The 27,807-nt window shown below is 34.8% G+C and overlaps 1 protein-coding gene across 3 annotated transcripts in view; it reads left to right on the top strand.

Moving 5' to 3' along the window:
• The window catches only part of LOC123536267 (uncharacterized), a 65,226-nt gene that overhangs the window by 7,562 nt on the left and 29,857 nt on the right, over positions 1-27,807 (top strand). Inside the window, exons 2-3 of one of the 3 annotated variants that reach the window (XM_045319276.2) lie at positions 4,242-4,307; positions 14,220-14,406. In XM_045319276.2, coding sequence (XP_045175211.1) covers positions 4,284-4,307; positions 14,220-14,406 — 211 coding nt within the window. In that variant the 5' untranslated portion in view covers positions 4,242-4,283. Of the gene's footprint in view, positions 1-4,241; positions 4,308-14,219; positions 14,407-17,612; positions 17,987-18,191; positions 18,401-27,807 lie in introns of those variants that run through there. The other 2 variants (XM_045319281.2, XM_045319280.2) reach the window with 2 other exon arrangements.

Raw genomic sequence — 27,807 nt, 5'->3', positions numbered from 1 at the left:
AAGTAAAAGTTAAAGCGATTGTAGAATGTATTAGATTTACAGGTAATTAGAACTTTCTGTATTTTGATATCGTCATAGTCAACATTCAAATATGCAATAATGTGTACATACCTCGCTACAAAACTACTACACATATACAAAAACAAAACAAAAAAATAATAATGAATACTTAAAAACATGTCTACTTGTCACCTTGTTTTGAAGTAAAGTTACTTCCAAAATTGTATTTGATATAAAAAATGGCCATTGGCTTTTGGTTTCAGAAAAGTCTCGTCCTGTAAATGAGAGAAGTAGATATGTGCAACTACAAGCATGAAACAGCCATTGCATATCAGCTTTTAGAGAACTGTTAAAACCACAGTATTAGACTGTAGTATGTATTAGACTGACAGGTAATTGGAATTTTCGGAATTTTAATATCGTCATAGTCAACATTCAAATATGCAAAATGTGTTGTGCATACCTCGCTACAAAACTACTACTACACGTATACAAATAAAAAAAAAAAAAAAAAAAAAAAAAAAAACAATAATGAATACTTTTGCCTATTTGTCACCTTGTTTTGAAGTAGAGTTACTTCCAAAGCTGTATTTGATATAAGAAATGGCCATTGACTTTTGGTTTAAGAAAAGTCTCATCCTGTAAATGACAGAAGTAGATATGTACAACTACAAGCATGAAACAGCCATTCCATATCAGAATTTAAGAGAAGTAATTAAAACCACAGGTGGCAGTATCATTGATTGGTCACCCCCACCCTAAGACGCCTGATACAACCCTGAAAAAATTATGTCCTTAATATCCCCGCTCTACAAGAACCCTGATACAACCCTGAAAAAAATCTCAACTATTAAAACAGTACTTATTCCACATTGTTTGGCAAACGGACATTATAGCAGACTTTATTCTTTCTAATAAGTACTGTTTTGATAGTTGAGATTTTTTAAGGGTTGTATCAGGGGTTTTGTAGGGTGGGGATACTAAGGAACGCCTGAGAATGTCAGATTTTTTTCAGGGTTGTATCAGGCGTCTCAGGGTGGAGAGGGGTGACCAATCAATGATACCACCTGTAATTAAAACGAACGTGCCTTCAGACTTCGTTTTTATTGAAATTTTGAAAATGCTTGCAGTCAGTAAAGTAGTTAACAGGAATTTCGTTTGAGAAAGGTATTCCCAAAATGACTTACATGACACAGAAAATATTAATACTTGTAAAATGAAATACTGTATAGAAGCAGCGCATTGTTTCTGTAAATAGTATAATTGCCTTAACTTTTACATTATGAAGAAACTTGCCTCCATATGAACGCCAGGATATCATAGTGAATATGTTTAGGCTTCGCGATAGACCTTTTACCATGCTCAATGTTTGTGTTATGTTTATTTTTAATCACTTGAATTGTTTAATAGTTATATGAGAGAAAAGAAATACTCTATATGAATGTGCATGAAATCTGTCCGTGCCCTGTGAATTTCACTTCGGAGTACGAAACTGACTCTGTTGTGCATGTTTTATATTTGTTATAAGTTTCACAGAACTCCTTTGAATCTTTTAAAAGTTACAGCGGATTAATTTAGACGGACGAACGGAGGGGGAATAAAAGCAAAATTCAAGTTAGTTAGCAAGTCGTAGACGTCATTTGAGCCGCACCATGAGAAAACCAACATAGTGCATTTGCGACCAGCATGGATCCAGACCAGCCTGCGCATCCGCGCAGTCTGATCAGGATCCATGCTGTTCGCTAACGGTTTCTCTAATCGCAATAGGCTTTGAAAACGAACAGCATGGTTCCTGACCAGACTGCACAGGCTAGTCTGGATCCATGCTGGTCGCAAACGCACTATGTTGGTTTTCTCATGGTGCTGCTCATTTATTTTTCAAGACATTCGAGCATTCTGTATAATAAACTGAAAGGAAAATTTATTTACTGCTAGCATTTTTATTGAAAGCTACTACAATTTTCTTCTCTAAAATGATTTAGTTATCAACATCTGGTATTAAGAAATATTTGTTAATCATGTCATACGTCAGTTACTTTGTTCCATGTTACATTCGGGGTGCCTTAAAATATACATGATACCACTTTTTTAGTCTTTTTTTTCGTACATTTAACATGTGATAAATGATACTTTGCACATTTGTAAGTGTTCTTTGTTATAAAACATATCGATCTTTAACTTGCAGTATTGAAGATACTCAATATCTTCGAAGACTGTTTTTTTCATTATTATGCTTCCTTTTCTATGAAGACGTGCGTTTTAACAAATTCTCACATAAAATGCAAACAAAAGTGTTGTAAATTTTAATCAATAATATTGACATTCATTACAAAATTCAGTTTCGTATACAAAAAGATACACTTGTCCTTTATAAGTCTTCTGATAAGTCCAACGTATACGTTGTGTAAATAGAAAATAGGCCGAAGACACAATCTTCACTGACAACTTTAAAATACGACACAATGATTTATCAGGTACACGGTATACAAACAAATTATAGATAAGTTTTGCACAGTGCTTATGCACAGTTATCGCTGGGACAATTGATTAGAATGCATGAGGTAGCAATTTTGTGCAGTTTTTTAGATGCACCTTCAGCTTTTGAACATTATTTTGCGCTACTTATGTTCTCATATTTCCGGACGCAAGAGATGCTATCTATCAAATGTTAAACACATATTTTGAGAAAGAATTTACGAGTAGTATAATTTAAAGTGTGTTCATGTATACTTTAAGTCGAGTACTAATTTCCAGCAGGAACAAACAGACTTAAGTGTCCATTGTTGAAGCTTAATGTTAATCGTAATAGAACAGTCGGATATGACTGAAAGCCCGTTGTTAATGTAAGCTATCAATTATTTAGCTGGTCAGCATCAGTTATAAAACATATCGGCAAGACAATTAGCATCAAGGCAATTAGCACCAAGGCAGTTAGCACCAAGGCAATTAGCACCAAATAATAGCCACTGTGTATGATATTTTTTTTCTTTTACCCCAAAACACATGCCTTTATTGTTGACAAAACTGACTTAAAGATCTAATTTAAAAGCATTTAGTATTCAGCTGACAAAAGACAAGTGCGTTCATGCTCAAATTCTAGCATCTAATTGGAGGAATTACGACCCGTTAATAGCCGTCATTAAAACATCGATATAGAGGCTCACTTCAACAGATATCAAGGCAGTGGTGCTCAAGCAACATGATAAATGATATATGTGCTAAACGAAGATGGCGCTCTAGCACCATGCAACTTCCAGATAATAAATCATGAAATCATACGTACTGATTTTATTCCACGAGTTGAATTTAAATCACATATATAGGTGAGCGTCTAAAGATATCCAACAAATACAGCACTGAAACTATATATGAGCCGCGCCATGAGAAACCCAACATATTGGCTTTGCGACCAGCATGGGTCCAGACCAGACTGCGCGGATGCGCATGCTGGTCTGGATCCATGCTGGTCGCAAAGTCACTATGTTGGTTTTCTCATGGCGCGGCTCATATATTTTTTGCTATTTATCACATATTAAAAAAACAAAATGAAAAGAAGGATCCTGCCTTGAAACAGAAGACAAACAAAACAAGGAAGACATTAAGAGAAATGTGAGCTCTAAAACAGTACAGTTTTCAACATAACGAATAATACCCTTAAAAAACTAGACAAACTAAAGTACATTTGTATCTTGTTTTGTCGATGGTCAGGATCCATGCTGTTCGCAAACAGTGTCTGTAATTGCAATAGACTTTGAAAGCGAACAGCATGGATCCTGACCAGACTGCGCGGATGCGCATGCTGGTCTGGATCCATGCTGGTCGCAAAGCCACTGTGTTGGTTTTCTCATGGCGCGGCTCATATATTTTTTGCTATTTATCACATATTAAATAAACAAAATGAAAAGAAGGATCCTGCCTTGAAACAGAAGACAAACAAAACAAGGAAGACATTAAGAGAAATGTGAACTCTAAAACAGTACAGTTTTCAACATAACGAATAATACCCTTAAAAAACTAGACAAAGTAAAGTACATTTGTATCTTGTTTTGTCGATGGTGCACGATAACCCGGCTCTTTCGCAGCATATATGAACGGCCGTGATATTTACCAGTGCAATTTCAATTTTACGGAATCAAAAAAGGTGCACGTGTATGTTATTAATGAAATATGTTGACTAAAAACTGTTTATTGTGAAGAATTCATTAAACAAAGCTTACATGTTTTCTTTGAATGTTTTCAAGGTAATGAAGAACGCAGCTGAGGGACATTTATGGTAGACGAACATGGACATCCATTCATTTGAAATCGTAAGTGATTTTATATGCAAGATGTAGAAACTTGAATATAATATAAACAAGGTTTCACACACAATTTAAATATCTGATAAATTGTTGTAATGATAGTCGGCTTTCTGTTAAAAGGTAAAGTGCAATCAGAATGTACATATATTGTAAAATAAATGTGACAGAATTATCTTTAAAATATGCAAAAATCAATGTCTGAATAACCTGGAATGACTTCACAAAAATTGAATATCGGTTAGCATTGATAACGTTGATAAACGAGCTAAGTTGAACTGTTTCATCTGCCAACTCTCTTGAAAATACAAGTGTAGGTAGTATACTTGTTAACTGTTGAAAACCAACGAGGAATAGTCTGTTAGTCTTGATTACCCCTCGCAACATGTAGCTTCCTACCTAGATTTAGGGTTGTAAGTATTTCTTGCCCCGAGATCACGGAGCCCTATGGTAATATACTTTCCATTAAGCTTGTCATGGGGGGTGGCATGAGGGGTGTTACACATTTGAGCCGCGCCATGGGAAAACCGACATAGTGGGTATGCGACCAGCATGGATCCAGACCAGCCTGCGCATCCGCGCAGTCTGGTCAGGCTCCATGCTATTCGCTTTTAAAGCCTAATGGAATTGGAGAAACTGTTAGCGAACAGCATGGATCCTGACCAGACTGCGCGGATGCGCAGGCTGGTCTGGATCCATGCTGTTCGCAAAGCCACTGTGTTGGTTTTCCCATGGCACGGCTCATAAACGAACTAAGCTATCATTTTACTTGGTTTCACTCAATGCTCTTTCAAAAATCGTTTAGTTTCTAAATATCTTTCCGAACTCGAGTATTGAAAGATACTGTCTATGTAAATAAGATGAAATGGTCTCGCCCAGCCTAGAAGTCACGAGAATACAGATACACATGGTTACAGTAGTACTGAAAATTGGTACTTATGAAACCAAACTAGACTTTAAATTGTTTTTGGAATATTGCTTTAAAGCATTTGTTTTTGGCAAAAACCAATTATAACTCATCAAATATTTACCTTTATATGACAGAAGGGGTATCTTTAAGCTCTCCTGTGATATTCTAAAACACCACGGGATAGTTTTGACTTTATGACAGTCTTATAGTTAAATTTGAATAACGTTATCAAGTCATGATTCAGTACTGATCAGTTTACAAATACTGCCGATTTTATACAGAATAAAGTACCAGTTAATGAATTATTCTTATATGATTAGCAATGCTTCAATTAGCACAACGATATTATGTTGACGTCACAGCGACGTGATATTTAGCGCCATGTATGCATCCAAAAATAGCGCTTTCAGATTTGATCAAATATTTTACTTAATATCATGTTTAAAACGAAAAAGTGTCTACATAAATTTGTACACACACTCATTGGTTATTCATTTTGCAAAATAATTCACCATCATTTGTGCCCTAATGGAATTACTACATTTTAAAAGGTACAATAGCTCAAGGCCTTGCACCACTGCGCCAAGGTGGAATTTTCAAAGTATGCACATTAGATAAGTTATGCTGACCTTGGACTTGATCCCACTGACCTTATATGTATCATCTATATGCTTCTTGTATGTTACGTTTAACTTCAATCCACAATCGAAACTTAAGTTATTGAGCTGAAACTGGACTTTTTCTATTACTTTTAACACGAACTGGACTCAAATGACCACAAGCGAAATCCCAACTTTGGACTCACTAAAAGCAACCTATAGGCCAAGTTTCATTTCACCATCTCAACCCAAAAAAAAGTTATTGGACGGACACCAAATTTTGATGCCGATTCAAGCAAATAAATCTACCTTTAGTAACTGTGAACTTGATTTTGAATGGCATTAAAATTACTTTTTATCACAAGAAGTGTTAGGCGCTCAGTGGGATTTGAACTGTTCCACAGCACAAAATGTAGCTTTGTCACAACGTTCTAAACCCTTGCTCCACGATGGAAATTTCTAAGTAAGCATATCAAATCAATTATATTGAAGTTGAATCTGACCCCGAGGACATCATTTGCAATCCCAGCCTTTGTTTTTCTAAACGCCACTTATATATCAAGTTTAATTTCAAACTTTAATCCATCAATCGAAACTTGTTATTGAGCGAAAAGTGTTTTTCTCTAGGTTAAGTAACATTGACCTTGACCTTAATTCCACTGATCCCAATCTCAATCCCTAACTTGGTCTTAGTATAAGCTACCTATCGTTTCAGTTTCATTTCTCAACCCAAACTAAGTTATTGAACGGAACGCAAAAGTTGATGCCGCGCATCCATCCATCTATCCGCCCGACGACATCGCAAATTTAATAAGCAGGGTTTCAACTTTGAAAAACCTAATTAAATACAATAATCACAAAATAACAATAAAATCGTGAAATGTAAAATATACCTCAATTGTTTAATGAAAAAAAAATGTAGCGCCGTTGGAGTATTGAGCCCCAGCTGCCTGTGTGATAGGCCAGCGGGCAACCATTACACCATGTCGAGTAGTTATAACAGGTAGTGGTTCTTAAACCTAATCGACAGACGAGTCTGCAAGCATTAAAATCCCAAGCATTAAAATAAAACTTTAGTGCTCTAAGTCTAAGTCTTAATCAGTTTTGAAAAAAAAAGAACCGAAATTGAAAACTTATTGAATACGTGAACCAAGCATTAATGATAAGAAATTGAACAAATCATTGATACAATATCTAAAAAGGCTTTGCTTTCAAACATTTTCATAGCTGCTTGTTGATTTTATGTATGAAGATACACGATTAATCTATCAATATATTGGTATTGGAAGCCAATCACCTTTTTAAGACTGGCGTCGATTTAAGCCAAGATAAACATTCCATTTATTTCAACAATGAGTTAGTGGTACATACTTAGAAGCTATTGTACATGTATTAAGGTAGTAGAGGTGTAATAGCAATGTTTACAAAATGGCATTTGCATGGTATATTCTTAAAGATGACCGTGTTTTGCACTGTATTGCAAATTTTAAACAACTTTTACCATGCCGTTTTTTCTAAATTTTGTATAACTTGTGGTATCTCCTCTAGCTCAAGTAGAGAAAAATTTCAAAGTGATGGCCGCTATATAAAATGTTTGCAGAGAACTCATTTTACCATTAATTTTAATAAAAGAATCATCAAACTATTGTTAAACAATTATTAAACACAAAATAAAAATGTGGATATCATTTTATATAGTGTTCCTCAAGTAAACGGATTTAATGATACAGAATTCTTATTTCAACGTTGAAAAAATAAGGTCGAATCCTTGTTTCTGTTTTGAATTTTGCTTACTTCATTCAAAAATTACCTTGGGACAGATGTAAAACCTACCTAAATTTCTTCCACAATATGTAATCTAAAGAATGGAAGCAAAATAGAGAACTTTTACCACATGTAACTCAATATTTTTACAGATGTGTAACTCTACCCCTTCTGTTTAAGTAGTAAATTCACTTTGAACAGCAAGAAATCGCTTAGCAAATGTTTTTTTTTTTCATTTTTGTACAATAAATCTATCATAAGTCTTGAAAGAAGTAAAAACTTACTAGAAAAAATCGAAAATAAGGGGAAAAAAAATTTGGTCCCAGTAGGGCTTGAACCTACGCCCCCCTGAGAATTGCAGTAAATGTGGGTTTATGGTAGGAATTGAATACTCTTCAAAAAGGAGGTACTCTATTACACATCTACTACCTTAAAGTAAACGTATTTTCATGCTATTAATGAGGTACATTCTGCAAGCAACGTGTAATTTGCTGAGTACATAAATGCGATCTGTTTGCATAAAATACATAACATTTACCTCAAAGCTGATTCGATTATTAAACAAGAATATTGAGAATTCAATACCTTTACCGAATTGATCAATGTGTTAGTCTTTCGATTTAATGAGGACGGACTAAAGGATAAATAGATTCACGATTGTAAAATTTTCAAAATGGCAATTAGCTATATAAAAGTTTAATGTAGTATTCTAAACTTGAACATAAAAGCATATAGCATGCAAACAGTGTCAAACAAGAAAGAATACATAAGAATGCTATAATAATATCACTGGGGTTCATTCAGAACTACTCGTAAACGTGAAATTGCACATAGGAATAAGTTTATTTTAAAAAAGGAGCGCATACATTTTACCAAATTTGTGAAAAAAAACTTAAATGGTATGAACGCTTACAAATTAGAGGCATTTCACCGAGACAATCACATTGAATTATGACTTCTTCCTGCATTTGTGAGCATCTGAAAATGTGTAAGAAGAAAATCGTTTTTCAAAAACGTGCAATGGCGAACGAAACGCTCATTATACTTTTTCATTCTATTTCTGAAAACTTGAAGTTAATCTAGCTTTCAGAACGACAACCGTTCTAACGAAAGTTTTTTTTTTGACAAAATGTCCTACTGTTTTACCTCAGAAAAGCCAGTCTGGAACGTTGATTTTGCAAAAACAAATAAAGTCTCACAGATATCCGACTTCTCGAACGTTAATAAGGTTTTTTCTATGATTTTACCTAGCGCCCTTCTTTTTGTATCTTAGATGTCTCAGTTTAACATTTAAGCCGAGTATCATCAAGACAAACATTTTCTCCAGGTTTCACATAAGTCAGGCAGAAAAAAATCATCACTTGACGATTAATTAGGCTTTCTATGACAAGATTATGATTCAAGATGACTGTGTCTTACATAGCCTAGATGTTATAAAGACAATCAATCTGACCATGTTTCAAATATATCAGGTAGAAATGTTAACAAGGCCTCCTATGATTTGTCCTGGAGACATAGAGTTTAGCCCATAAAACCCAGTTTCATATTTCGACAATATGACCAGGTCACATAGACTAAGTAGCAACATTGAGTTATAGAGTCAAATAAGGCATTTTTATATAATTTGGCCTAGTGACCTAGTTTTCGATCCTAGATAAAGCAGTTTCAAAATTAATCCGGGTGTTACAAAGACAACAATCTAACCGAGTTTCATTTAGATCAAGTAGAAAATATGGCCTCCAGTTCGATAACAAGGTTTTTCTATTAACTGACCTAGTGACCTACCTTTTGAGCCCAGATGGTTCAGTTTCAGACTTGACCTATGTGTTACCAAAACAAACTTTCCGGCCAGGTTCATATAGATCAGGTGGATATAATATACACGTGGTAATAACAAGATATTTCAACGGTTTTAACTTGTGTCTCATTTCGTAATCCCAAATAACTCAGACTCAGATTTAGCATTAACGTTTCATATATATCAAAATAAGGCCTTTTTGGCTGTTAACAGGGCTTTTCTGTGATTAATCCTCGTAATGTATTTTATGATATCAGATCATGGCCTAAATGTTTCAAACAGATCAGATAGAAAACGTGGCTTCAATGTTGTTATATTGTCTGGTCCTTAGGGATCATGGATTCTACTCAATGTCTATGTTAATAGGGACCCGCTTAGGCCGCCGGTGCCGGAGGGAAGTGACAGGTGTTGCACATTTCAGTACCTCTAATGAACAGACTCAAACAAACCGAGCCTGCTGTTATTGACTTGGTTGAGATCCATGCTTCTAAGGGATCTTCTTACAGAGTTTATTTCCCGTTTTGACAAAAGCTTCTATGGTTTGATCTAGCTACACAGTTTCAAACTGATTTCTTAAAGACTAAGAATCTGACAAGGTTTCTTACGGACCAAGTAGAAAATTTGGCCTCTTGATTGTTAACAAGTTTTTTCTATAATTTGACTTATTGTTCTGTTTGTCCCTAGTTGACCTATATCAAAATTGTGACCTCTTGAGTGTTAACGGTAATAATGCCAATAGGGAAGAAGTAAACCACTGGGTTTTCCCTACTTCCTGAATGGGAAACTTGATTCTAAATATAGTCACTTGCTTCCCGTTCCTGAAGTAAAATCATAATTTTTGACTCGTTTCTTTCAAAAGGACTGGTGCATAAGAATATACATGGTGTAATTAAATGAAATACATCATTGTAAACTTGAGAAATATGTCAAAATTTCTACCGTCCAATTGTTTTAAACATCCTAATAACATCTTATTTGACATTGAAATAACTTAATTTCAAAATTTCCTGAATCGGACACTTAACTTCCCAATCGGGAAGCTCATAATATAGATTTATAGTGAGTTGCTTAATTGTCTTTCATAGAATACTTCAGTTACACAAATACTACTAATAAACACTTTTTAACATTGCCCTGTTTGATGACTGCTAAAACAAAATAATATTTCCAGATGCCTCAACACTTACTTTTGACATATATAAAGTTTATACTCATACATATATAGTTCTTGTTATACATTTTATGTTGCTTAAAATGATACTGGCCAAATATACGTTTACGCAGTAGTATGCATCGTTAAAAGCTTCATACGGGCCTGAACAAAAACCTGAAATTTTCGGAGTGGAAAAGGGGTCAAAATTCTGACTGAATGCAATTCAATGCAAATATATATACCAGTGTTTCCCGATCGGGAAGTAACGTTTCCTGTTCGGGAAACTTTGAAATTAAGAATAAAAAGAAAAAACAATAAAAAATCTGAATGTTAAAGGACCAAGGACATAGGGGCAGAATAATAAGTCACCTTTAGCTACTAGTATTTCTACGCAAGAGGAGCTAATGTTACAGGCAAAGAGAGACATGGGTCTAATATAATGACTGTTGAATGACTGTTGAATGCTGTCTTACAGGCAAAGACACCCACGGGTCTAATATTATGACTGTTGAATACTATCTTACAGACACAGACAGACACGGGTCTAATATGATGACTGCTAAATACTATCTTACAGGCACAGACAGACACGGGCCTAATATGATAACTGTTAAATACTGTCTTACAATCAGCATATCAGTATCAGTCCCACGCCTCTCTGTGCCTGTAAGACAGTATTTAATAGTCAGCGTATCAGTCCAATGTCTCTCTGTGCCTACACGACAGTATTTAACAGTCAGCATACCAGTCCAACGCCTCTCTGTGCTGTGTCTGTAAGACAGTATTTAACAGTCAGCATATCAGTCCAACGCCTCTCTGTGCCTGTAAGACAGTATTTATCAGTCAGCGCCTACAAGACAGTATTTAACAGTCAGCATATCAGTATCAGTCCCACGCCTCTCTGTGCCTACAAGACAGTATTTAACAGTCAACATATCAGTCCAATACCTCTACAGTATTTTACAGTCAGCATATCAGTCCCACGCCTCTACATTATTTAACAGTCAGCATATCAGTCCCGTGCCTCTCTGTGTCTACAAGACAGTATTTTACAGTCAGCATATCAGTCCCACGCCTCTACAGTATTTAACAGTCAGCATATCAGTCTCACGCCTCTACAGTATTTAACAGTCAGCATATCAGTCTCACGCCTCTACAGTATTTAACAGTCAGCATATCAGTCCCATGCCTCTCTGTGTTTACAAGACAGTATTTAACAGTCAACATATCAGTCCCACGCCTCTACAGTATTTAACAGTCAGCATATCAGTCCCAAGCCTGTACAGTATTTAATAGTCAGCATATCAGTCCCAAGCCTCTCTGTGTTTACAAGACAGTATTTAACAGTCAACATATCAGTCCAACGCCTCTTCAGTATTTAACAGTCAGCATATCAGTACCAAGCCTCTACAGTATTTAACAGTCAACATATCAGTCCAACGCCTCTACAGTATTTAACAGTCAGCATATCAGTCCCAAGCCTGTACAGTATTTAACAGTCAGCATATCAGTATAAGTCAAACGCCTCTCTGAGTCTGTTAGACAGTATTTAACATTTATCATATCAGGCCCACGCCTCTTTGTGCCGTTAAGACAGTATTTAAAAGTCAGCGCCTACAAGACAGTATTTAACAGTCAGCATATCAGTATCAGTCCCACGCCTCTCTGTGCCTAAAGACAGTATTTAACAGTCAGCATATCAGTACCACGCCTCTCTGTGCCTAAAGACAGTATCTAACAGTCAGCATATCAGTACCACGCCTCTCTGTGCCGTTAAGACAGTATTTAAAAGTCAGCGCCTACAAGACAGTATTTAACAGTCAGCATATCAGTATCAGTCCCACGCCTCTCTGTGCCTAAAGACAGTATTTAACAGTCAGCATATCAGTACCACGCCTCTCTGTGCCTGTAAGACAGTATTTAACAGTCTCACGCCTCTCTGTGTCTGTAAGACAGTATTCAACAGTCAGCATAACAGTTTTCAGCCCCACGCCTCTCTGTGCCTGTTAGACAGTATTTAACAGTCTCACGCCTCTCTGTGTCTGTAAGACAGTATTCAACAGTCAGCATAACAGCTTCAGTCCCACGCCTCTCTGTGCCTGTTAGACAGTATTTAAAAAGACATTATATCACATTAAAGCTTATCGTAAACTATTGTCACTGCTTCTGTCACAGTCATTTTAATGCAGATGTTTGTCTTTGTGTCTGTGAGACAGTCGATCATCAGTCATGTAGCTAATAAGCAATACTCTTTTAGAAATTAACGTCTAACATGGCGCCCCCGACCGTACAAAAAATAATAATGACTCCGTATGACTCCGTATACCGAAAATACTTGATTAAGTTTGGGATTTTGACAACTTAGTGTGTAATCGGATAGCCTACATGCATTATGTTGCACTTAAATGTTTAGATAAGATACAAAACAAATCTACAAGTACTTGTTGAGATGGTATACAAGGTAAACAAAGAGCTATTTTCTGTACATCAATAGATGTAAGGCTTTCTTCAAACATGCTATCTACGCATAAGACTGTATTACGTCTAGGGATGCCGGTCACATGCAGAAAAACACGATTTTTTTTCCATGTCAAGGATATATGTCGTATATTATGTTAGATTTATGACTTAGAACATAAGTGTATTTGGACATTTCCTTAACTGAAAATGAAAATTAGCCCGCTAGATAAATGAGAGTTTTTCAGTTAACGTCGGTGGCCTTTCATACCCGAACTAATTCTTTCACAAACCTGTTATAATGTTTTACTAGTATCTGTACACAACTTAAATATTTCGGGAATTCCCATTGGTACATTGGAAGTCAAAGTTTTCAGGTTCTGTTTCTTGTTTCGCATCCGTCTCATGTATCACAGACGAGTTTTTGATAAAAGACCCATTTCTAAGCTATGGACAGACTTCCATGACATAAAACATATGTCATTATGAAATCCATGACATTTTATATGAGACAATACAGAAGTAGGTATGTAATCTGTTGTTCAACAGTAGACATACTTGAATATTGAACAGACATATCAATAATGTGAAGATTCGCCTTAACTTCATTTTCTATGGCGGCAAATAACACAGAAGTTGTCCTGAATTTTGCGCAGAAATCATTTTCCATTTTTCGCCAGACACCATTTCCTACCAAGACGTCTGCTATTTTGATACCTGGTAAACCCTAATTTTGATGCGCGAAAATATCTTACACACGCAAGTTAACACATGTCAGACTGCTTTAGTTTACACATAAAAATTGGACAGATTTAAAAACTATTTTGATAAACATAACCCAATTTATGGTATTTTTGTTTTCAGCGTTTTACCCGGATTTGTAGCTAAAACCAGATATTGTATATGATAAAATAGGTCACTGAAACGGGTACCAGAATTCCTGGTATTTTGATATATCAATTTTACAAAAGTATCTAAAATGTCATTCCGCACGAACTACTTTCCTAAGCAGACGATACTTACTTTGCAGTTTAAAACAATTGCATGTTTAATATAAATAATTCTCCTTTGGATTATTTAAATATATATATATATTTAAATATTTACAAAATAGAACAAATAATAATAATAACAAATACAGCTGACAGTGTTTAATTTAAGGTTTGTGAAACCGAAAGTACGCCTGTTTTTAGTAATGGAAAACGAAACTAGATGACTTTTTATCAATTTTGTGATACAGATATCGGACGTGCTTAAAGACTGTGCATCGGGCAGGTTTGGTTTATGTGAAATTGATGAACAATTGCTCTTTGAAGATATGACAACAGTCGAACATGCAATTTTGGGACTTCCCGAAGAGGATGGTACAAAGTTATTAACGGAAAGGGATTTTCTAAATATGGAAGCTGTTGAAAGCGACGTAAACGGTAAGTACACACTATTTTGGTCAAATTTATCATTGTTATCAGTTCGCGCATTTGATGCTATGGAAGGATAGATTTATCATATAAAAGCTCGTTCTGACCTGTATTTAGATGTGACACTTGACTTTTTGCTAAATAACCTGTGTTCTTTTAAATGAAATTCAATCCGGGTAAATTTTCTGGTTACTTGCACATTCCCAGGGTCGTCAAAAGAGTATAGATTTTTGTGTATAATATCTGCACAGTTTCTGCAAAATATTTACTTGACAAAACTTAACCGATTCTTGGATGTGACATTAAAATCTATAGAGACTAGAGTGGTCTAGGGTACAGCTGTTGTATAAGGGGATAGTTGGACAATTTTTACAATTTAGACTTCTGACTTGTACAAAATATCATCTCACTCGTTTGATTGCAGGTAGACTGGCATTCTGACATACATTTAAAATATTTGTTTGTTGTGTTGTTCTTCACATGTACAGTAATCCCATTAAAATCAAATTTATAAATATAGCTGTAAATATATCTTATTACAATTACTTTTGTAGTATGATTGTGATCATCATGATTGTGAACATGCGAAAAAAATATTTGCCTTAGTACTTTGATGGCGGGACCGTAAGCTCTGCTTACACCGTGTAGCGGACAAATATATTACATGAAACATAAACCGCCCTTCTCTGGCAAAATGAAATTTATCTCTGTTTTACAAAATGTATACTTTTGACCCCTTGTGTGTTAGATCTGTCGAAAGTCATAAAATTATCCAGGGTGTCCTGTCATTGAAACCCATAATTTTAGTAATTTAAGGGATCTACAGAAATATGAACCTCTCTTTTAACCTAATAAACTTGTGAACAGAACTGAATTATATAGCTATAAGACGGTCCCATGATTATATTAAGAGATGACAGTTCTGTTGTTGATTATCAAAAACACGATGTACATAGCGTATGGGTTCTTTAACGCCTGGCAGCTGAAAGAACGTAACATTTATATTAATAGAATTACGCATTATTTATGCATCTTTAAACCGCTTTAGACATAAGTACTCGAAGTCACATGCTAAACAGTTTGTGTTTCTTTTTTTTCGATCTGTTCACTAAAACGGTTAAATTGCTATACATTATAATTATGCAAATTAATATATAGCCTCATGTAGTTTTTATATCTTAACTTAAATATTTCCATAACTACACGGCTACTAAACGCCAGCGCCACCACCAAATTGTGGTGATAAGGAAAAGAGCTATCGACATTTCCGTGGTGCAGCTATCGCCCGTTTCTACTTGTTAACACGTGAGTAAAATTTATATTTTATCTTATATTTTTATTGATAGAACTTTTTTCAAAAATCGGAGAATGTAGTTCCGTGTAACAACACTTTACTAGAGGTTGGCTGTGATTTCATTAGAATAATATGCAAATTTTGGTGTCAGGAGCTTTTCTCCCGAATCTGACAGTGGCACATTTTCATATTGGCCAGTATTCGAACTCCATTCCGATGAATGGATTCACTGTAAGAACATACATGCGCATGCAAATGGTGTAGAAATGATAAATAACTATATATGCATACACCATGAATAACAGAATCTCGGGTTAGAAGAAATATACCAGGATTTTTAAAAGTGGTGGCGCTATAACTCTAGTGATGGCGCTATACAGTAGTGGTGGCGCTGTTACGGCATTCAGTAATACGAACTGCTGACGCATCCGGAACAAAACAAACACCAACATTCTCTAACAGATAATTTTTCTGCACGGAATTATGTTATTAAAGAAAGAAAAACACGATCATAGTTTATTTACCTTTATGAACATTCTCAATCCAAGAAAAAAAAAAGAACAAAATGCTCACAGACCCTTGGGATTCTTGTAGTCAAAGTAAATATTTTCCTTTGTTTAAAATGTTAATGTAGAATTATTTCTAACCTTTAAATATTCTACCTAAATACAAACGTAAGTGTACTTTAAATTCAGGTCATGAAAAATAGTAGCAATACTTTTATTTCAAACAAAGATTTGTGTCCAGGAAATAATCTGAAAATAGTGTAGAATTTATTTGTTTTATTAAGATTCTGAAAGTTACTTCCCTTTGTTTTTATACGTCGTTTGCATGTCATTGTAAACAAAAGACCTTACTTTCACAATTGTTTCTGAAAAGTGAGTACAGTACATTTTCAATTCCAATCGATTAAATATGATTGATCAATAGAGCCTAGATGTACAATCTGAATCCATATATATGTAGATTATTTCGCGATCATGTAGGGGTTACTACATGTATTTTGTTGAGTAACGTAATTTAGGTGTAGTATGGGATAGGTTGATAACATCGATTATTGTAGAAATTTCCGTGGCTTGCAGTCAGACATTTTCATATATTAAAATTGAATATATCAGCCAATAATCATATACAACAGCGCCACCACTACTGTATAGCGCCACCACTTTCAAAAACAGTCGTATTTTAACTTTTTACTGTGTTTTTCGTGATTCTTTGGTGTATGTGAATACGTGTAATTCAATTCTACACCATTTGCATGCTCAGGTATGTTCTTACAGTGTGTCTTATCATCGGAATGGTGTTCGAATACTGGCCAATATGAAAATATGCCACTGTCAAATTCGGGAGAAAAGCTCCTGGCACCACAATTTGCATAATATTTTAATGAAATCACAGCCAACCTGTTGTAAAAGTGTTGTTACACGGAACTACATTCTCCGATTTTCGAAAAAAAAATTATCAATGAAAATATAAGATAAAATATAACTTTTACTCACGTGTTTACAAGTAGAAACGGGCGATAGCTGCACCACGGAAATGTCAACAGCTCTTTTCCTTATCACCACAATTTGGTGGTGGCGCTAGCGTTTAGTAGCCGTGAACTATGAGAAAATCATCATATTAAATTTCATTCAACGAAATCTATTTACTGGTTATACTGTATTTTTTCCTTTTACAACGAAATGTTTACTATCGACAAAATATGCGACCTTGGAAATGAAATACCCTGTCGTCTGGGGGAAATGTAGTACAGTATGTTTTATTACGGATACATCTATAAATAGAAACAAGGTATGTAAAACACATAAAGGGGGTTTCCGAAAGAACAATAACAAAGTATTTCATTGGACGTTCGTATTTTCCACTAGTTTCGGTACTATTTATAGAATTCTCGATTTAAAACTCCTACACAGTGTAGCGCAGTAAGTACTAATGATTAAGGATAAAATGGCCGTTGAGCAGATAGATATAGCACGCATATTATTCATAACTAATGCAGTTTAAACTGCTGTAGTTTATACAGTGATCTGTCAGTAAACAAAATGTTAACATTTTCTTTGGATAAAAAACTGCACAACTATGGAGGGTATAATACGCCAAAATGCAATTTTTGTATTTTGCGTGTTACTTTCACCTATACGATAGCTTCTAAATTACATGTGATTGCAATTTGCATGTACGCAAATGACGATTTTTTTCTCTCGTATATATAAATTACATATGCAACTGGATAATTGCAATTAAACGCACAAAAGCACGCCAGACATGCAGCTCATTCAAGCAGACGAGACGGTACGTATGAATATTTTTGCTGTTATGCACTTTCAACATTATACAAGTCCTGTATTATAACTATGATTAATTTTACTTTTTTTATAAAATCATTTCAAATTATATTATTTATAGCAACAAATTGATCAGCCTCTCTAACACTAGTAAACGCTCGAAACTGCGTAACCGCAAGTCATTAATACTGTCTTGTATATTTATATTTCAGTAAAATAAAAATTACCACAAGACCTCTTTAGTTTCATGGAGTGAAACGAAATATAGAGGTAATGAAAGATTATGGGCTTAGAAGGGGTTGACTGAGTTACACAACAGATCAGAACAGAAATTGTGATGAAGTCCTGCACATCAATCATGATAATAATGGCAACAAGACAGTAACATAATGACAGTCGAATTGAAGAGAACATTTAAAAAGTACAAATAAAAATAAAAATGGATTACTTGCTTACAGCAAATGCTAAAATGATAAAAGTTAACAAACACATTAAATACACAATCATGTCGCATTCAATATATATTTATATGTACATGGGCACATTGACGTCACAATTCCACAGAATCTGCACCATACATCGGCAACTACAAGAGGACACGCCCTCCGTTTCATCGTGCCATTCTGTAGAACAGACTACCTCAGACACTCCTTCTTTCCCTCAGCTGTACGCCTGTGGAACCAGATGCCAGAGCACCTTGCCACTGCACCCAGCTTAGAGGCTTTCAAGAGGGGTTTGGTGACATACTAGCACACCTGACAGAAATTGTGAATAGTTTTAAATGCACATCAATTGCGCGTGCCTCACACCTACTTTGTACAGTCACCATGTACGACAATGCTCCAGAGTGAGCCCCGTACATTAACGGAAGAAGAAGAAGAAGATATTTGATTTTGTGTCAGTTCAGTATTTCGCAGTGATTGTTAAAAAAGAACAACAGCTTTCAAACTCAGTTATTAATACAAATGTAGTGTACATAGCTGAGAGCTGACCGTTTACAGCAGCTGTTATCTACATCCCATCATAACATTTACGTATTAACATTTTATATTTTATTCTAGTATACAAATTGCCTCATTTTTTAGAGAAAAAAAATCACTTCGTCAGGAGTGCCTTCTAAGTAAGTATTTTTTTTCAGATCCAGTGGTGCAAGACTGTTGTGAGAAACAAACAGTGACATTTGAAAAAGTATAAATAAAACAATTAAGTTTTCATGAACAGAACAGAACAGAACAGAACATTTCATTTTAGGATTTAAACTTTACAGTTTATCATCCATAAACATAATCACTAATGCAAATACAGTGTCAAAGTAGTCTAGTCATTACTAATAGAGGATGATAAACAAACAAGCCGCATCCAGATTTTTACATAGGTATCCTCACTAACTACATTTGCATATTTCTTAAACAATTTTCAGGTACTACTAAAGCGTTTTCAACATATGTACACAAATTGTATAAAATCTTTCTCTTATTACATGTCAACATTTCAACAAATTTAAACATACTAGAATCTAGGATTTATTATAAAATAGTGTGGTAATATATCTTTATACTGTTTCACTAATCAGTTCATTGTTTATATAATGTTTTGGGTTTTTTTTACCGTAGGCAGTGAGTGTGTTTATACCTATATCAATGAAGTGTTACAGTGCAGGTAGTACCAGCCTTGTGAAACTGTATGATTCACTGTGATATTAAATTTCACCATACTGACTAATAATTGTTATGATTTCTGCTTTTGTCTATTAAACTGTACATTATATGTAGTGTGCAACCGACTTTTTTTGACCAGTCAGAGTAAGTTATTTTCAAAAAATGTGGCTTCTTGTTCTTGAAGACCAATGTGACTGTAGCAATAATTTTCGAAGAACAGCTCTACACACTATCTGACCCAGCAATTCTGATTGGTCAAACGTAGATTTCACGCTATGTCAGATAGAGTCCATGAAGAGAATTCTTCGAGAAAAAGAAACCGCTACGCTCTGTTTCCCACCCTTTCGGTTTCTTTTTCACGAAGAATTCACTTCATAAACTCTGTCTATAACGTGTCGGGATTTCATGACATAATCGAATTCACTAGAATACGTCGAAAATGAGAACTGACGATATTACTGACCAACCCAGCACACAAGGCCATTCCTATGTCATAAAAGGGCCGATTTTAAACCTTTAGCTTGCTGGCAGCAAGTGATTTTGCCTTTGCGACACGCGCAGACCAAGTTCAGCTGACCTTGATCTGCACTGTTCGCTATTCAGTAAGTAAATTTTCAGTAAAAACCCCTTTGAATAATAAATGGTATTGCCCAAATTGAATGATGGACCAGTCCATTTTAGAAATTTAGCAGAGTAAAGGTTAAATACTTTGACAAACACTTTATCTCAGTTATTGATCGATGTCTCATATTTACAGCGCAAATGTATGATCGTATTTATAAATTAAATGTCCGACGAACGTTTTGATCGATGTCTCATATTTAGAGCGCAAATATATTATCGTATTTATAAATTTAATGTCCGACGAACGTTTTTAGTAACCTCTTTCCACAAATCATTATAGGGTCTCCATGGCGGAGTGGTTAAGGTCGCTAATTTTGAATCTCTTGCCCTTCAGCGCCGAGGGTTTAAAATCTCGCACGAGATGTAGACTGGTCACGCGAGGAAGCTATCCAGAAGGCTGATGATTTACTTAGGTGCAGTAATGTTCGGGGCATCTTAGGTCTTCCTTCGTCATTAAAGTCTTTAGCTTTAATCTAGCAAAACAAAATAACAGACAAAAATCATTAAACATAATTATATTGGTCATTCTGAATTTTAGTAACTGAGAATGTTATGAATGCTTCTTGATAAATTTGCCTACTTTATTTTCAAAGATGCCTGGATAAAATAGTGATTATTTGTGTACAGGTCTTTTAAAATATAGTTGAATAAATTATGCGAATAAATATATCCGTGATAACTTCATCTGGTTACATGAGTGTTGATTTTATCTGTATATTTGTTCTTTCTTGTAAAATTGTAATGGATTTGCTCATTGTATATCTATTGTCAAATTTTTAATACTACATTCATTGAAAATCAAGCCTGTTTGTTTAGTCATCGGAATTGTTCCATCTGACATGGGTCATTTTTGAAGTTTTCAGTGAATGTATAGGTATATAAAAAGCTCCCCTTTTAGAAACTGCTCAAACAAGGTGAAATTTATTTGAATATAAAACAATCAATCACCTGAAAGTGGTCCTACGTCTTTTAATGTCATTTATATTTATAGAAAAATGAAATAGGCATTCGTGTGTTCAACTGAAACGAAAGTACGTTGTTTTAACTGCTTTGAATGGCGTATTGGTTGCATAGTTACCTGTCAAACATGTGGTCGGCGGGGTCGATGCTATTTGTTTAATCTGTCATATTGTAATTTTAGTTTTCTTCCGTTTTCTTGCCAAGTAAGTGTCATTTCAGTGCAAATACAATTCATAATCTTTCATCATGCAGCGATGACTGTAGTTTTCGACAGTTGTATCAGTGGATACCTGGAGTCAGAGTCCACAGTTATTATAATAATAAGCACATTTTTCTAGCCAAGCGTTAGATACAATTATGACATATCTTATTTACACATGTTTACAACACATTGTGCATTGTATAAAACAATTTATACTTATTTGAAAAAAATACGACAATAGGCTACAAGGTCTTCTCCAGTTCATTTAACGCTACGTTATAGATTTAGAATACTGAAATATTTTAGTTTATACATAATTTATTTTAGGTCGATTGTGAAGGAAGTTCTACAACTTATATTAATCGCTCTCGACACCTCATTCCTGATGGTATCCATCGCCACGAGGGTATGAGAGAAGAGGCCAGTTTCCCTTTTAATGCTGAGCGCCAAGCAAGGGAGCTACTGGTACCATTTTTCACGTTTTTGGTATGACGCGGCCGGGGATCGAACCCACGACCTCCCGCACTCGAAGCGGACGCTCTACCACTAGGCTATCGAGGCGGTTGAAATATTTTGGCATCGAACCTACACGCACAAAGTAGAAATACCACAATTGTACCTGTACCTTTACTGTCACGGCTGCTGAGGCAACTCATTTTATGTTGCTTAAATAAACCATTATCCCATACCAAATTATTCATTATCTCTTAATATAGAACGAACAACTCAGTAAACTGAAACCGACATAAAAGCAGTGATCAGAAGTGAAAGAAAAACTAAATAATTTAGGCAATGGAACTAAAAATACAATCGTTACGTAGGCATTACATATTGTAGATATATGTGAAGTTAATTGTGTAAAAGTTCACATTCTGAAAGATTAATTAAAGGATCTGTTTCTGAAAAAAAAAAACAGTTATTTGAACCGAAAAAAACAAACATGATCCCGGGTAAAATATTTGGAAAAAGTGGAGACCAGGCACTTACTTATCCAGCAAATTATGCACTTTGTCAACAAACATACGATTTTTAAAAAGCTCACCAATATGAAACAGGCTCACTTTTCTCATGACTTACATTAAATAGTTATTTTATAAGTGGTCCATGGTCCATAAGTGAGGCAATGACAAAAGTTCAGTTGCATCAAAATTTAAAAATGCATTAATTTCATTCAAGAAATCTCTTAGGCCTTGTAAAGATCGTTAGAGTAAATACTGAAGTGTTGGCGTTTTAGCTTGTACTCGCTGCTCCCAGTAAGTAAACCCCTACAGTTTTGTTTTTAATTGAAACTGGTATCCCATGTTTGTAACAGCCTATGTAGAATGTTGGTACATTGATAATTTCATTTCAAGGTTTCAAAAGTGTGCCAGTGAAACATTTCTCAACTATTCAGAGGCACTTCGCTGCAAACAGAGTCCCTTTTATCAAGTATCCGGTCCACAAATAAGCTGGTTCTATAGAACAGTGCTATTGAAATATATCAAATATTGATGCCTGGTAAGCTCATATAATTTTGGTATCATTTGAAAGTGTATTGTGTACTGAAAAAAAAATCACATGACAAAATAATGTTATAGAAATTTTATTTTTTACTTTATTGTTTTCAATGATACTTCAACAGAAATCCATTTATTACAGTGTAAGATTTATCATTTCGCAGTCACAAAACATGACTGTAGTGATTCGTGCATATTATCATGGTCATCTCATTTACTAATTCTTGTTCAACAGACACAACTCTTTCAAATGATATAAAAAAATGGAGTCACCGGGCGTCGAAATGTTATCTGTTTGTAGATCGGAAGGTAAACAAATATTAAGATTCCTTTTATTGTTTAAAAAAATGCGAGTAACATTCGAAATCCCGGACACAAACGAACAGCTTAAATACTAGTAAATCTCATAACTGTTTACTTAACTTTATTTTTTTTCTTTTGTGGCCTCTTTTCTATAATGTCACAGGCTTTGGGTACATTCTCGAGAGGACAATATATATTGATGGTAAAATACTGTAGAGGTTTGTTTATATTTTGAAATCATCTTGAATAACTTCTTTAAGGTTAATTTTTGATATGGTTTTGGTATTCACTCTTTCATCCAGATTTTTACGAGTTTAAGACTCTTGACTAGTCTTGGATTTTGAATTTTAATACTAAGGCCATACCAAATTGATTAATAGTTCTTCGGAAAATTTTCCAAAAAAATAGGAGCGGGCGAGCGAAATTTTTATTTTATTTTTTTTTTCTCAATTTTCATCTTTTCAGAGGCGGGTAGATTTTACATGGAGCGAGCGGGCTTTTTTTATTTTTTTTCCCAGCTTGAACCCTTGAGGAGGCAGTTATGATTATATATAAAGTTATCATTTCTTTAGAAATAACACAGAAATCAAACATTTACAGTGTGGGTAACACAGTATATAGCTTTTCTATATGTTTTAAAGACTACATGAATGATTTTGCAAATAAATTCTTGCCAAAACTCACTGAATCACTTTACTTTTTTTATTTTGTAATTTTAATTACTAAGGAATGAGTGTCTTATTTTTAATTTTGATTTTTCTACATTAATCTGAAGACGTGCCTATTTAATGGCACAGGATGAGGAATATTTAAGACAAAACAGGCACATGATTGTGTTGAATAACATTTCTTCTGAAACACAGTAAGATGGCTTTGACACATGAACAAATGTGTGCCCCATAGTGGAACTCAAACCCATAGAGGTGAGGGGAAGTAATAAACCACTTGACCAGTGAGACCAAACGGAGTTGGGCAAACAGATGCTTCGACATTGCTCGAATCCCTTTGGAATAATTTCTTAACAGATCATGATCAGGCTAGCTTAAGCTTTTGTGGTAGAAATTCATTTCAAGCAAAAATAATAACAGACGGACTAAGAATGATCCCAATATCGCCATCCTTAAAAGTGTTGTTTGTGTGCTTTGACTGAACTAGAAATTTAGAGTTGGGGAAGTCTGTTTTCTTTTCAGTTTATTTCGTTCAATCAATTTACAGCCAATTTTGAATATATCCTGGCGTCATGTGTACAAACAGGCAAAACTGGGGTTACAAAAGGACAGATTTTGTTAGAAATTATTTTCATATCAACACTACTTATTTGAAAAGCTAAACAATTTTTAAATTGACTAAATGCGTTTTGGCAGAATATGTGACTGCTGTACTAAAGAAGTTACGTTCAAAAAGATTTGGGCCGAGACAATGTGATAGGTCGGTCAGGATCTGTGAACAAATATTTTTTTAAGATAGTAGTTGGCCTCAGCTTTGGGCTCTAGATCTAACATGCTGAAATAAACAACTGATAACAAATGGTTTGAAAACTTTATATCTGAACAATATTTCCAAATATTTTTAACTGCATCCCCGTGCACGTCTTACAAGTCGGGCTTCGTTCTTTTCACTGTATTGAACAAAAGTAGAATGTGCCTATTTCATTACCTACCGGCACATCGAAGGCCATGTGTGGCACTAGCACAGACTACTCCAGATTTAAAACAAATGATGAACAACACCATAATTCCTTACTTTTTGAGTTTGGATCATCAGCTACATGTATTACGGACGCATAAAATCCGATCAATATCACTTTGACGCATTAAAACAACGATAAAACCTGTTTTGTCATTATTATTCCGGACCGCGTAATCGAAAAAAAAAATTTTTTTTTCGGAGATTTTTATGTACGTGCGGGCGGGTAATTTTTATTTTTTTTTCTCGGGAATGAAATTATTGATGCGGTAGTTCCGACGAACGACATATCAATTTGGTATGGCCTAAATGACAAAAGAAATTTCAGTATGTGCTCTTTTCAAAGTCTTGAAAACGGACTGTAAGCTTACACTTTACTCTTTTGAATTTATTTACCAGCGGGAACCTTTGATACAGCATCTGATTCTTGAAATCTAAATATTAATTTCATATTAAATGAAAAAAGTGCATAAAGCCATCATTTAACATTACCCCCACCCCAATACCCCGCCCCTCCTTCCCCCGCCCCTAAGTGTATCGTATATTTCATGTGTCTCGTATATGTAAGGCTAGATGTACTTTCTTTCCAGTTTTATTTACAGAGAGTACCTTGTCATCCAAGTAAAGGATTCCTAGAAATAAATTAAAAAGTATAAATCTAGGTAGGAATTATTTAGTAATTACCTTTAAACTTGACTGCGACCTTCTCTACAAAATGCCTATCAAAGTGACATCTTACAGGTGGTACTTTCGTACTTGAGAGAAGAAAAAGATGAAATGTACACAAGGATGTTATTCACTACCCCATAATAACAAAATCCATCTACTTTTTTTTGAAATCTAAAGAACATAGATTTACTTTATTTTTTGTTGAGTAATCTTGTTGTTTCTGTCTAATGAACCAGTTAAGCGTGGGCGGACACGTAGGTAAAACCATCAACCATCCGGAAGCCATCGGATGGCAGTCCTACACCCCAAACAACACCGAAGAAGGGACAAGTGATTCCAAATCAGGGACCTTAACTTTCCGTCCACGGAGGTCCCCAAAAATCATTTTGTGTTCATTGTTTACTAAAGTGAAATGTTTAACAGTTTTATTTTATCAAAGGTACATCTGTGAGAAAAGGCTCGGAAGAGAAATACTATAGTAAACATTCGAAATGAAAAATTCAAATAAGACTTATACGCATTTCGGTTACTAGGAGAATAAAAACAAAGGATCATCCTCCAGAAAAAATGCCCACAACTAAAGCATCATGTAGATAACTGTCTATGGAGAAAATAGCAAAGTTTGAGAAATCCGGCCTTGCAAACTTTAAATAATCATAATGTCGTCATAAGCACAAGTTCTAATCTAGTGAACACTTAACAGACATTAAATGCTTAAACAAAACCAAAGTCATTGCATTACAGAACTAAATAATTTACAATTTGTGTTGTTTACGAATAAGAAATAATAACCTTATGGCTAAAATATTTTCAGTTTGATCGAGAAAAAAATGTCAATTTGGAAATGACGGTAGATGTTACTGACACTTACGTTTTAACTCAAATTACTTCTAGGTGCTTTATATCTTCGCTCACCTAGGCGTTAAACATTATACAAATACATACAGAACAACTTTACCATTAGTTTATTTCTTACATTACCAAAATGTGTCTGCACAAAAGCACCCATTTCAGCCAGCCACAGTATTTTACGTCAATTTGTAAAATTTTCATTTCATTCCCAAACAGCATATTTCAACAAAAGTCACTTTATTACTGTGTTTCCTGTCTGAAATGTTAGACATAAATTGTGATACTGTTTGCACTAAACGGACGGCAACGGATTATGACTTAAAACGTAATATTTATCAACATTTCTGAAAGAAATTCCCAATTATGAATCCATGCAAAATTAATGTACTTGTTCTGCTGAGGTCACGGCGCCGATAACAGTGCGCCGGGTTTATGTTAGCGATTGTTTTTCGAGTGAACATAACTTCTGACAGTGTGGCAATGAGTACTGTGTGGATTGAGTAGCCCGGGAAAGCTGGTGGTTCTATTACTTTTTAGCCCCCGCGCATGACCAAAATGTTTCATTACTAAACGTTTGCCATTATTAAAGAGAAAAGAAAGAATATTTTTTATCAAAGATGTGAAGTTAGTTGAAAAAATGGCGTACTATGGTGTTTGTTTTACTGAAGTATGTTAAAGCTAGAGACAATACGTTATTTTCGAACGGTCGTCATCAATCAAAGATATCCAATAGTTGAGTATAATGCCAATACATTTGTATATATGTTTTATTTAATGATCATGTAAAACGTTTGAGACCACCTCTCGGGTAAATTTTCATTTTGGAAATTATACCTGACAGACCCGTAATATTCATATCATATATATACGGAATTGTTCAGAAGGGGTAGAAAATACTTTCTATAAGGGTCACCTTTCGGTAACAATGTCATGTATTTTGTCTTACAACACATGTACTTCGACTGTCCACATTCTATTTTGTAGAAAATATCCAACTTCTTTTTTCAAACTTCTTTTTCAAGTTCTCTTATTTTGCTTTTATTGCGTGCCTAACATACTTACCTGGGCACTCAGGGAAATGAAAACTGGTTAACTTGTTTATTTTTTTTTTAAATATTGCAGATTTTGTCATTTCGACAGATCTACTTTCACTTTCATTTTGCAATTTGCATTTCGTTGAAATGTACATGGTTTGCAACACTTTCAACTCTCGAAGTACCTGGAGAAATATGTTAGACACACATAATCATAAAAGTATTGACAAAATACTTATGGAAAAGAAGTTTGATATCTTCTACAAAATAGAACGTGAACATTCGAAGTACATGTGATATAGGGCACTAAACCTGTATTGAAAGTTTCTTCTTATTATTATAAA

The sequence above is a fragment of the Mercenaria mercenaria genome, chromosome 17 (assembly GCF_021730395.1).
Source record: "Mercenaria mercenaria strain notata chromosome 17, MADL_Memer_1, whole genome shotgun sequence".
NCBI classification, from domain to species: Eukaryota; Metazoa; Mollusca; class Bivalvia; order Venerida; family Veneridae; genus Mercenaria; species Mercenaria mercenaria.
The sequence above is the reverse complement of the archived record's forward strand: the minus strand, read 5'-3'. Positions and strand labels throughout refer to the sequence as shown.